The sequence below is a fragment of the Ictidomys tridecemlineatus genome, chromosome 10 (genome assembly GCF_052094955.1).
Source record: "Ictidomys tridecemlineatus isolate mIctTri1 chromosome 10, mIctTri1.hap1, whole genome shotgun sequence".
NCBI classification, from domain to species: Eukaryota; Metazoa; Chordata; class Mammalia; order Rodentia; family Sciuridae; genus Ictidomys; species Ictidomys tridecemlineatus.
In genome coordinates this window covers 92,220,976-92,233,660 of record NC_135486.1, presented here as the reverse complement: position 1 = coordinate 92,233,660, position 12,685 = coordinate 92,220,976, and the positions used below count along the sequence as shown (strand labels likewise).

General features: G+C 33.5%; 1 protein-coding gene across 1 annotated transcript in view; it reads right to left on the bottom strand.

Moving 5' to 3' along the window:
• Positions 1-12,685, bottom strand: part of Kif5b (kinesin family member 5B) — a 43,843-nt gene that overhangs the window by 10,367 nt on the left and 20,791 nt on the right. The window contains exons 12-18 of the mRNA XM_005330815.4: positions 10,862-11,055; positions 10,162-10,230; positions 8,482-8,688; positions 5,937-6,080; positions 1,279-1,467; positions 553-670; positions 48-109 (exon numbers count right to left, since the gene is read on the bottom strand). Of these exons, the coding sequence (XP_005330872.1) occupies positions 48-109; positions 553-670; positions 1,279-1,467; positions 5,937-6,080; positions 8,482-8,688; positions 10,162-10,230; positions 10,862-11,055 (983 nt within the window). The remainder of the gene's footprint in view (positions 1-47; positions 110-552; positions 671-1,278; positions 1,468-5,936; positions 6,081-8,481; positions 8,689-10,161; positions 10,231-10,861; positions 11,056-12,685) is intronic.

The window sequence follows — 12,685 nt, the reverse complement described above, 5'->3', positions numbered from 1 at the left end:
TAATGATAGACTAAAGCCATTAGAATCAAATGTAACATCAGACTTGCCTTAACTTCATTTGCAGTCTGAACCTTATTTAAGTGCTCTTTTTCCATCTCATGGACTTTTTCTGTTTGGGTAAGGAAGAAAAGAATGAAATAAACCTTCTAGTTTCTCACCAAGCCAAGGAAACAAATGGGTTGTGTTATATTTTTCTTAGCAGTCCTCCAATCAATGATATGTTGACTAGTACCCTTAGTTATATCCGTTGTGCTGATAATATGGAAGGGAAATGAAATAGCCTCTCAGATCCCTATATTAAGATTTAAACATACATGCGCACGTACGTACTCTCTTTCTCTACATAACTTTGTGGGACATTCCTAGATTGGCCATTTATATATTCTAACACAATTTAAAAAAATATTTTAAAGTCATGTTAAAGTATTATGATTTGCTTATCATTCCAAGTTATCTATATTCCTATCATTTTCTTTATAAGTATACAACATTTACATTAAAGTAAAAAAGGATTAATATAGATATAACTCATAGATAATTGAAAGATAATACCTTGTGCTCGGAGCTGGACTAATTCTTCACTGAGACAATCAACAGATTCTTCCAGCTGTCTTTTCTTTTGCTCCACATTTTGAAGGTATTCAGTCAATGACTTAATTTTGGCTTCATGCTTTCGAGAAAAAAATATACTGATATGAAGTGGAAAAAATATCTCATGCACACATTTTGTTATAAATATTTTCAAGGAAATAAGTTTTACTAATATATGTAAATGTATAATAGATCTGAAGGTATTTCACTCCAGAATGTTCAGGTACCAGATTTAAAACATTAAAGAATTTATTCAATTCAATGGTTACATGTATAGCTATGCCAGTTGTAAACTAAAGCAATGAAAGATTACAATATAATATTTTTCTCACTACCTCCATTTAATGTCATCCACTTCCCTTTGTGAATAATTCCTATCTTGGTGAATGACCCGTTACTCAGCAGCCAAAATGTAAAACTGGTGCCCTGCAATCCTGCCCATTCTGAAATTCTTCTAGTCTTTAATGGTCATAACAGTCATATCTTTAAATATACTTATTGTATATACATATTGGCAAATATAAACTAGTTAAGTCATTCAAGTTATTATACTATAGTGAGATTAGGTAAACAACTTGATTAAATTAAGGTTTTGATTTAGTTACTGGCAATTTAATTAGTTACAGAAGCACAATTTATATCTGTTTGTTTAAAAAATAAAGAAATTTTGTTCTGTAACACACATACCTGAGAGATACGAAGCTGGCATGCTGCTAACTCCTTTTCATTTTCTTCCATTTTTTTGTTGCTCTCAGTTTGTGTGCTTTCTAATTGTTTGCAGCGTTTCACCATTGTTTTTACTTCTGACTTCATTTTGCTAATGTACAGTCTTGCAACAGTGAACTCTTCATCTATCATGCCAGTTCCCTCAGGTTGCTGTGAGATAAAAATGAAATAAAAACTTAAAGCCCAAAATATTCAAGTTTGTGTTTTCCTATTAGACTTGAAAGTCTGCAATTTTTTATAATTACTCTTTTAATAAAGGGCAAGAGCTTACTTTTTCCTTTCCTACTTTGAACCCTGAAATAATATTAATCTATGCCTACAAAACATAAAAAAAGAATATAAACATGAATATACTGATGCATTATACCTTTTTCAACTTCTGTATTTCTTCTTCACAGGACCTCTTCTGTAAAATCATTAATATGCAACTTAATAAGGGTGCTTAGGGAGGGAAAAGAAGACTTTTAAGCTTAATAGGAGGAACCATGGTTACTTCTGTAACTTTTACAGATTTTATTACAAAATTATTAGTGGAATTTGGAAAAGAAGAAAATTTTTGTTTTGTTTTGTTTTTTGGGTTTTGTGGTTGTTGATGATATGAATGTCAAGAAAAACTCCTGGAACTAATAAGCCATTATAGCAAGGTTGCAGGATACAAGGTTGATGTATAAGTAAACCGTTTTCCATATATCAACAATGAATAACTAGAATTTGAAATTAAAAAATACAATGTCATTTTCATTAGCACCAAAGGAATAGAAAAAACAATATAAGTCTAACATAATATGTAGAAGATCTACATATAGAAACACCAAACACTGATGAAAGAATATATTCCCATCAAAATCACAGAAAGCTATTTTGTGAATATTGACAAACTAACTTTGAAATCTGTAAGTAGAGTCAAAGATCCTGAATAATGAACAGAATGCTAAAGAAGAACAAAGACTGACACTAAAGATTTACTGTAAAGCTTCAATAATCAAGATAGTACAGTAGTCTCTTTCCTAGGGAAATATATTTTAAGATGTTCCACACATGCCTGAAACCAGATATTACTTAACTTTGTATGTGCCAAGTTTTTTCCTATAAATATATACCTATGATAAAGTTTAATTTATATAGTAGGCATAGTAAGAGACTGACAACAACAGTAAAATAACAATTATAACTATATAATGTAAAAAGTTACTAAAAACTTATGGTTTAGTTATGAAAATTTTTACTTAAATATTTTCACACTATGGTTTACTGCAAGTAACTGAAACTTTGGAAAGCAAAACCATGAAGAGGAAAAGACAAAAGTATTGACAAAAGAAAAGATAATTGTGTCAATGGAATAGCAGAGAGAACACAGGAATAGACCCACACAAATATAGTAAATAAGATCTCTAACAAAAGATAGTCTTTTAAACAAATGGTGCCATAACCACACATCCACACACAAAATAATGAAACCTAATGCAGATATTATATCTTTAAGTTAAAAAACTTAATTCTGAATGGATCACAGACCCGAATGTAAATACAAAACTAAAAAATTTTTAGACAATAAAAAGGAGAAAATATAGGTGACCTTGGGTTTGGGGGTAAATATTTAAATATAATACAAAAAAATGCAATCAATGAAAGAAAAAAAAGGTTAATTTGGAATTCACTAAAATTAAAAATTTCTGCTCTATAAATGACATTGTTAAGAGAAATAAGATAAGACACAGACTAGAGAAGTATTGTAAAACACTATTTGATAAAAGACTCATAATCAAAATGTACAAAGAATTCTGAAAACTCAACAAAAACCCAAATAACCCAACTACAAATTAAAATAACAATGACCTAACCTTATACATTAAGAAAATAGCTAATATCCAAAAAAAAAAAAAAAACCCAAATAATATTAAATGATGGTGAGGATCTGAAACAAGAACTCAATTAGTTGCTGGGAGGAAGGTAAAATGCTATAGCTATTTTAGAAGACAGTATGGGAGTTTCCAAACACATAATCCAGCAGTCACACTCAAAATCACACTGCTGGATATTTTTACCCAATTGAATTGAGAACCTTATCCATAGAAACCTTGCATATGAATATTTATGGCAGCTTTATGCATAATTCAAAAAGTAGAAGCCACTGAGTAGGTGAATAGATAAGTTATTCATAAATTGTAATATTACTCAGTAATAAAAGAAATAAACTATTGCACAATGAAAGACATGAAAGAATCACAAATGAAAGGTAGTTTGAAAAGCTTACAGTGTGATTTCAACTATATAACATTTTGGAAATGAGAAACACAGATCTTGTAAAAACATAAGTCTCGGGGGTAGAGGTGAATAGGTTAAAAAAAGCATGGGGGTAGTGAAAGTATTCTATTCGATACTGTAATGATGTAATGATGGAGCTATCATATACAATTTTTATTCATACAAATGTAAAACAAAGATTGAATTGTTATATGGAAAAAAATGTAGAGGCTAACAGGAAAATGTACCTATTTGCAAGACTGACTGACATTCAAAACACTATAATGGCATAGTGAATAAAGCAGTCAAGTAATCAGGGAACCCATACTCTATCTCTGGCTCTGCCACTAAACATAAGCTACTTCTATTTATTTCTCTAACTTTATCATTTTTTCACTTAGATTATGATTACTTGAACACAAAATGGAAAGGCTTTTTTTTCTTAAAAGAAGTACTTTAATATATAAAGCAAATTTTGAACAACCCCATTCTAGTGTTTAATGAAAAGAAGTCAATCTTTTCCATTCCCAGAGGTTCCTACATATCTCTGTATCTCATATAACTTCACCATAAACAAGTTAAGGCAGAATGTTCAGACTGATGGTAAAGAGAGTGTAAAGTAAGTCACCCATAATTTAATAATACCTTTCCTTTGTTTCAAAGGTAAGTCAATGAAGAAATGACCATATATTCGAAAGGTCACAAGAATCCTTGCCTTCATCAACAAAAATCAACTTTAAACAATAAACAAATGGAAAGAATGTGTGTTCCATATAAAAAAACCTTTATCTTCATTTCTAACTCTTGTTAAACTTGACTTTTTGTAGGCGCTCACTATAAACCCAAGTACAAGCTCATTTTCCATGTTATTATAATTATTCTTTTTTTTGCATGTGTGGGGGGCGAATACTGGGGTCTTACAGTTTGGATGTGGTGTCCCCCTAAAGCTCACATGTGAGACAATGCAAGGTTTGTAGGAAAAATGACTGGGTCATAGCCTTAACCTAATCAGTGGTTTAATCCCTGATGGTATTAACTGAGTGGGAACTGGAGGAAGTGGTTTACTGGGGGTGTGGCTGTAAGGTATATATTTTGTATCTGGAAAGTGGAGTCTCTGTTTCCTGATCACCATGTGAGGTGTTCTCCTAGGCTACCCTCTTCTGCCATGATGTCCTGCCTCACCCTCAGCTATGGAGCCTGTTGTCTATGGATTGAGACATCTGAAACTGAGAGCCCCTAAATAAACCTTTCCTACTCTACAGTTATTCTGGTCTGGCATTTCAGTCACAGTAGTGAAAAAGCTAACTAAAACAGGGGGACTGAACTCAGGGGTACTTAACCAGAACCACATCCCCAGCTCCCCCTTTTGATTTATTTTATTTAGAAACAGGGCCTCACTGAGTTGCTTAGCACCTCGCTAAATTTCTGAGGCTGGCTATGAACACATGATCCTCCTGCCTCAACCTCCCAAGCCTCTAGAATTACAGGCATATAATTGTTTTAATCAAAAAAGTAAGGTCCAAGGAATAACTACTACAACATACAAAATTTTCATATTAATGGCATATTTTAGAACTTAAAAAAGATAGGAGCCAGATGCAGTAGCTCACATGAATAATCCAGTAATTTGAGAGACTGAGGCAGGAGAAGCCAAGTTCAATGCCAGCCTGGGCAAATTAGCAAGACTATTTAAAAAAATAAAAGGGCTAGAGGTAAAGCATCATTGGTTTCAATCCCTAGTACTGAAAACAAAACATCAACAACAAAAGATTATTTGAAGGGGCAAAAAAAGGGCATAAAGCATGGCAGATTTTTAAAAACTGTTAACTCTAGAAGTTCTCCCTTCTAGAGTTAACAGTTTTTAAAAATAGGGATTGAAATTGATAGGGATTGAAATCAAATTCTCTCCATGTATGATTTTGTCAAAATGAATCCAACTACTATGTATAATTAGAATATTCAAATTAAGAAAAAGATAACTCTAAAGTTCATTATTATTCTCTGTACTATTGTATATTTAAAATATTTCATACTAAAATTTTTTAAAAGAATGAAATACTCATTTTTTACTTAGAGCACCATAGTTTCTTTCCTGAGCTAATCTGTTCCAAAGACTTTCACATATGGCAATTTATTAAGATTAATTTCCAAGTGTGAAATCCTTTCACAGTAGGAAAAAAAGCCAAATGTGAGGTTTGATAAGTGCTACTTACTGAAGATTTTATTTGGATAACCTCATTCTCTTTTTTTTCCCTATATACCATCCACCACACATGGCTGTCTTAAGAATAAGTACGGGTATGGAAAGTATGTAAAAATTAAGTGGTAAACGAAAGTCTGAGTTACATATAGATTATACTTGTTATTATATTTACCTTTACATCATTATTTCCCACAGCAATTCCTATTTCTGCAAGGTCTTTCAGTAAAGATGCCATCATCTCAGCTGCTCGTTTCTTCTGGTGGTTGGTCATTTCCTTAAGTTTCTGAAGCTCAGCATCTATACTTGCTAAAGTTGCCTAACCGGACCAAAAATAAAAAGTATAGTTAAACTATTAAATGAATATAAAATTCAAATATTCACAGGTATTTCAAGTTTTTCACCTAGCTCTTACTAAACTGCTGAGAGACATAGCCAAGTAGGAATGACACATGGCAATTTCCTTGTCAGCCTACCCCATGTTGCTTAGAGGGAGGACTCTCCATTGTGGAAATGGGCTTGCCTTGGACCCAGGTCATTTGCAGTGACATTGCATGAATGTTTGAGAAAGGTGACCCTGCTCAAGGACCAGGGTGGATCCGGGTTTAGGGCGGTTCCAGGTTTAAGGTGTATCTTGCTGGGAATAGGGCATATCCTGCTGCCTCCAGGCCCCCGCTCCTGGAGTTCCTGTTGAGTTCTCGCAGGATTGAGAGGGTTTTTGGAATGCAGAGCCAGGTGGAGGTAGTGGATTTTTCCCCAGAACATGCAAGTAGAGTGCTGGTGAGAGTTCAGGAATAAAGAGTTGCTGTTTGAATCTACAAGGCTGTGAGTGGCTCGTGATTTTGTGTCCAGCCAGACTGCGGCACTAAACCATGTATCATGTTCCTGAACTATCTACTGAATACTGGGCCAGCTCCCATCTCAAGCTTAATATGTACTTTAACTTATAAACTATGTCATAAAGCAGCTGTATTATATTTCACTGAGATAAAGTACCTACTCTTAAATTCACTAGATTTTTAAGACTGAATGTTTTCTGCCTAGAAATGAGACACATCAAAATTAATCTTTGGAAATAACATCATTATTTACAAATAACAAACTAACTTTATAATCAAACTAACAGTTTTCTATATGGTTAATGTGCTCTCCTCATCCACTCTCTATATACTTATGACTTAAAAGAATATACTTAAACCCAGGGTTTTTTGCATGGTAGGCAAGTACTCTACCACTGCACTATATCCTTATCCCCCATATTACTACTTTTGATACATGATGCAATTCAATAGGTGTTAGTGATGAAGTAATAGTATTACTTGACTTTAATGACTGTAAGTTTAAATTAATAGCTATTTTACCAGGTACAAAAATCACCAAATATTGAAAATTATAACCCATTTTGGCTCACTTTAAAGCTCTTATATCACAGATCAGATGATGCATTTCTAATGCGACCTAATGATTTTTAGTCAATATATTTTAGTAATGATGCCCTCATCTCAGTTGTTTATTTCTTCTAATGGTTGGTTATTTCCTGGAGTTTCTGAGCATCAGTACAGTGTATGTTCACCCACTTTCATCTACAATATGATACCAGTTTTCTTGAAAGTGTCATAACATAGTATGCTTCTATCATATATGTTTAAATTGCTTGACATTTTCTCTAACTATCAATTTATTATTAATATCGGTTAAACATATAAAATGATGCTAAACACTAGTGATTTCTAACTAATTATCAATGTAATGTTGACTTTAGCTCCACAATTGAGACATAATTACCACTGTTTGGAAGACTAAAACCAGTAGACAAGGACCAACTTACAGACTTCTAAGAAACTTCTGTTTTTCTACCAGATAACAATTAAGTTTCTTAATATTAAATCAACTCAGGAAAAAATTTATAATGATGTCTTCAATCTCTGTGGTACAAAATATAACTTCAAGTCAACAATTACTTTGGAGATTAAGAAGAGAAAATGAATTCATCAGGAACAAGAAACCTTTTAAAAGTGCTATTTTGTAGAGTTCATAAACAGGGAAATAAGTGGTGGATATTGATCCTGACTACAACTCTAGGTGCTGATTTCTTAACAAAAAGCTAGCATTAACAAAAACAAAACATAAGAAGACAGCTCATTAATGGTGAAACTAAAACAATTAAAGCTACTTACTATTCCTGGCATCAGTATTAGAGGCTGGCAATTCTGTCCTATTGCAACAAGTAAACATCTCCATCTATTGGAGAATCATATGAAAGATTCTAATAGGGAAGGCATAGGTGGTGAGTATATAATAGTGAACAAAAGGTTAAGTTATGTGCATCTATATATTCTCATGACTACTACAAAGAATTCACTTAAACAGCATTTTATTTTATGTGCATGTCTGTATTTGCTGTTTGAAAAATCATTTAATAGCTTAACTAAAAAAATAGGTTTCTTTCCCCCTTTAGCATTTGGAATATCATTTAAGAACAGCCAACATCTTCAAAAATAGAATTTAAGTTACATATTAACAGACCTTTATGAATCTCAAGAATAATCCTCCTTCCCTACCTATACCTCTAAGGCTTCACAAACAGATGGAATTAAAGTTGAGGGCCTTGAAAATTGATGGTTTCAATCATAGTCTAATATAGAAATAAGATACTTAAGTAATTTTAAAATGAATATTGTACTAATGTTTTAAGAAAGAAAATAATAAATAAATCCTACCGATTTCTGATTCAATTCATCGCTTAGTAGTTCATATTCCTTAGTTTTGTCTTCAACTTCCTGAGACTTCTGATCATAATTGACAGCAAGTTCCTCTAAGGCCTGTAAAACTTCTTTTACTTCTTCCTTAGAGGCATCATTTTCTGCTTGAAGGCGATTCAGCTCTGCTTGCATATTGTCTTGATCCCTTCTGGTAGATGCCAAAAGCTATACAAAAAATAAAATATCTATTTGTACTGAAATTATATAGGTTTAAAAAAATCTATTTGATTCATCATTGCTAAGCACAAGGGAAATTAAATGTGGGTGCTAGGCATATCAACATTCATCAATTTAACAGATTTACTGAATGCCTATTATGTCTAGGCACTTTTTTAGACACTGTGGCAAACTGGAAAGCAGATATTAAAATAAAGACATTGGCTCTGAAGAATCCAGTAAAAGAGAAGACCATCACATAAATAAGTGCAATACAAGATGGAATGTAAGAGCCACAAAAGAGGAAAGGGACAAATAATGTGCTTGATAGTATAAGAAAGGGGGATATTTCTCGAAGGAATTCATAAAAAAGTCGGCTAAGGATAGGGAGATTTAAGTCTTGTGCAAATCAGAATTGATAGCAGACAAAGGAATTCTAGACTCAAGAACAGTATACACAGACACAAGAAGTCATATACTCAGAAGAATTACTTAAAAGTTTAGGGCTGGGGATGTGGCTCAAGCGGTAATGCGCTTGCCTGGCATGCACGGGATGCGCGGGGCGCTGGGTTCAATCCTCAGCACCACATAAAAATAAAAGATGTTGTGCCCACCGAAAACTAAAAAATAAATATTAAAAAGTTCTCTCTTTCTCTTTTAAAAAAAAAAGTTTAGACTCATTTTGGGTGAAACAAGGAGTAGCATCTGTGCCATGCCTCAGAACTATGGCATCAACATATAAAAATTTAACTGGAAGAACAAGAAGAGACTAGTCAGGAAAATACTACAACCATGCAGGTAAGAAGCTTTTCAGTAGGGACATCAGGAAATGTGTATGAGTGGTTCAGAGTTGTTTACAATGCTGGGGATTGAACCTAGGACTTTGTACTTCCCAGGAAAGTACTATACTACTGAGCTACATCCCCAGCTTTGTGAGAGTGTCAATAATGGGAGTAAATAGCATTTAGAAATAGGGATGAGGGGTGCTAAATGTCCTATATAATGCATAAGACAAAAAAATTATCCATGTCAAATACCACTTTGAGAAACAATGCTATAGTAGAAATAAGCATAAAAATGAACTGACCACAACACATGACATTTTCAATTCCCCACAAAAAGAGTCATATTCAAAATTAACACTTTAGACCTGTACCTTGTGTTTAAATGAATGAGTGAATATAAAAAATTGTGTTTATACATTTGTTTCCTCATGTACTTTTTATTGAGGGAGAATAAAAAGATAATCAGCAATGTATTTCGAACACAAAGTGGAGGATAATTAAACAATCCAATAGATGTTTGCTAAAGAATGAATATTTTTAAAAGATCTCTTCTCCCCTCCAGGTTAGAGGAAATTCAAACTTCAAAATATGATCTTTTATGTATCACATCTCTGTAATTCCTTCACCTTTTATATTAAAAGGATAAAGACCAACTATAAAGCTTTTCTGGAAGCATCATAAAAGGTATTTAACTCACCTCTTCCTGATCTAACATTTGTGTCTTCAGTTTTTCTACAAGTTGGCTCTGTTGGTTAATTTCTTCATCCTAGAATTTTAAAAGTACCCAGTTAAAAAAGTAGCTCACAACTTGGTTCTGTTTCCCAATATAAATTTAAAAATGAATTTCCCTCAAAATATTTCAAAACCATCTCTATAAATTCAACATAGCTTACATCTTAAGAAAATTTTGAAAGAAAAAGAATTTCTTTCAATCATTGGTATAAAAGTCATTCACTAAGTACTTTAATGTCTAAACAAAAAAATAAAAGTTTTTAAAAAGTTTTTATTGAAAATGGTCATGTAGCCCACTTTACACATACCATCTGTTTAAAATATATTAAAAAAACTGTGTGTATGTGGGGGGAAGGGATGATTGGGGACTGAGCTCAGAGGGCTCTCTACCTCTGAGCTGTACCTCCTAGCTCTTTATTTTTATTTTGAGATGGTGTCTCATGCAACTGCTGAGGCAATCCTCCTGCTCCAGTATTCTGAGTCACTGGGATTACAGGCATGCACTATCATACCTGGTTAACCAATTTTTTAAGGTTAAAAGAAATCAATGAATGTGTATAAATATCATAAAGACCCTTAATACTGAAATTTGAAAAAAAATAGAATAAAAATACCTGTTAATAATATTCTGCAACAAAAAAAGATCTAAAATGAACAATGCCTACCTTGTCATCAAGTTGTTTATACAATTTAGCAATTTCTTCTTCACACTTTCTTCTTTCACCATCAGTAAAAGTTCCAGTAACTCCAATTGTGGCTGCTGGTTTATCATTGGTAATATTTATATCCTTATCCACTGCAAAAGCTTCCAAGTTAGCTTTCTCTTTGTCAAACTGTTCATCAACAGGCACTGTTTCCCCTAAAATGAGACAATAAAATGGTTAATCAAAATCTACCTATCTAAAACTAATTTCAATTTTATTCATTTTTACTTTCCTTCTTGACTGTATATTTTCAAATAACATGTCTTTAAGTTTACATATTCTTTTGCTTTGATCAATTCTGCTGTTGGTGTTCCTCATTGCTTTTTTTCCCCCCCATTATTTGTTGTATTTTTTAGCTCTAGGATTTCTGGCTGATTTTTAAAAATTATTTCAATATCTGCTAAAATTTTTCACTCTGGTCACTTACTGTTTTCATTGGACTCTCTCTCTCTGTATTTTCCTGAAATTTCCACAGCTTACGACAGTTAATTCCAACTCTTTGTCCAGTAGCTAATATCTCCCTTTCCTCCCTTCTTACTTCCCTCCTTTTCTTTTCTCCTCCTCATACCTTCCCTCTTTTGGTACTGGGGACTGAACCCAGGGGCATTCTATCACTGAACTTCAGCCTTCTCACTAAGTTGCCCAGGCTGGACTCAAATTTGCAACCCTCCTGCTTCAGATTCTCAAATTGCCAGGATTACAAACATGCACCACTATACCCAGCATATCTGCATTTCTTTAGGGTTAGTCACCAGCACTTATTTTATCCCTTTGGAGATGCCACCTTTCCCTGAATGTTCTTGACACTTATGGCTGTGCTTTGAGGCACATTTGAAATAGCTATTTATTCCAGTCATTGTAGATTAGGCTCATCTGGGAAAGCCCTTCTACCGTCAGCCCACCCAGAAATTCCAGGTAAGCTGTTATGAAGTAATTGTATAGTCTGGAGCCATTAGGGTGGTTTAGTGTTAGGATAGGCTGTAAGACTGGAGTTGCAATAGCAGCCATGTTGCTGAGGACTGTCCAGAGTCTGGGCTTTTCCACCTGACACTGAGATGATCTGAAGGCTCAGTCTGTAAGTTACTCCTTGGATAGGGCAATGGGAGCCTGCCTACTGCTGGGTTTTAGTGTCCTGGGGTCCACTGAAAAATTCTGTGTTCATTTCCTTCTCTTTTTCCTAAACACTATGATATGTGGGACTGAGAAAGAGATGACACAGGTAAGATAAAATTGTGCTTTCTATCTTCTTCATTAAATCTTTTCCTAGTTTTATGCTATAAACAGGTATTGTGATTTCACCTGGTTTCTTAACTCTCATGGTATTTTCTTGTTGGACAGTTATTCAAGATTCATGGTTCTGCAGAGGATGACTGCTAGCATCCTATGTCACCATCTTGCTCTGTCCCTCTCTTACTCAGTTTTAACAGCTATTAGCAACTTTCTTTTCTGTCCAGTCTCTGAGATTCTAATATCTGGAATTATCTTTGATCCTCCTCTATTCTTTGAAATTCAGTCACCAAATCTTGTCATTGTATTGCCTCCACCCTTATCTAGGCACCCTGCTATGTTGTGACTTTCTAATTAGCACCCATGCCTATATAATTACTATGTCAGGTAAAACCAAAATTTAATGTAAAAGATTTTTTTCCTTTTTATTTGAAGACTCCCAAGTGTTTCAAAACTTAAAATGAATATGCTTTGTAATTTTTATTTATATTTTATGTCAAAATCTCAAGTTTATAAAATAGACCTAAATCTCTATTCAAAAAAAAAATGTAAGCAGAC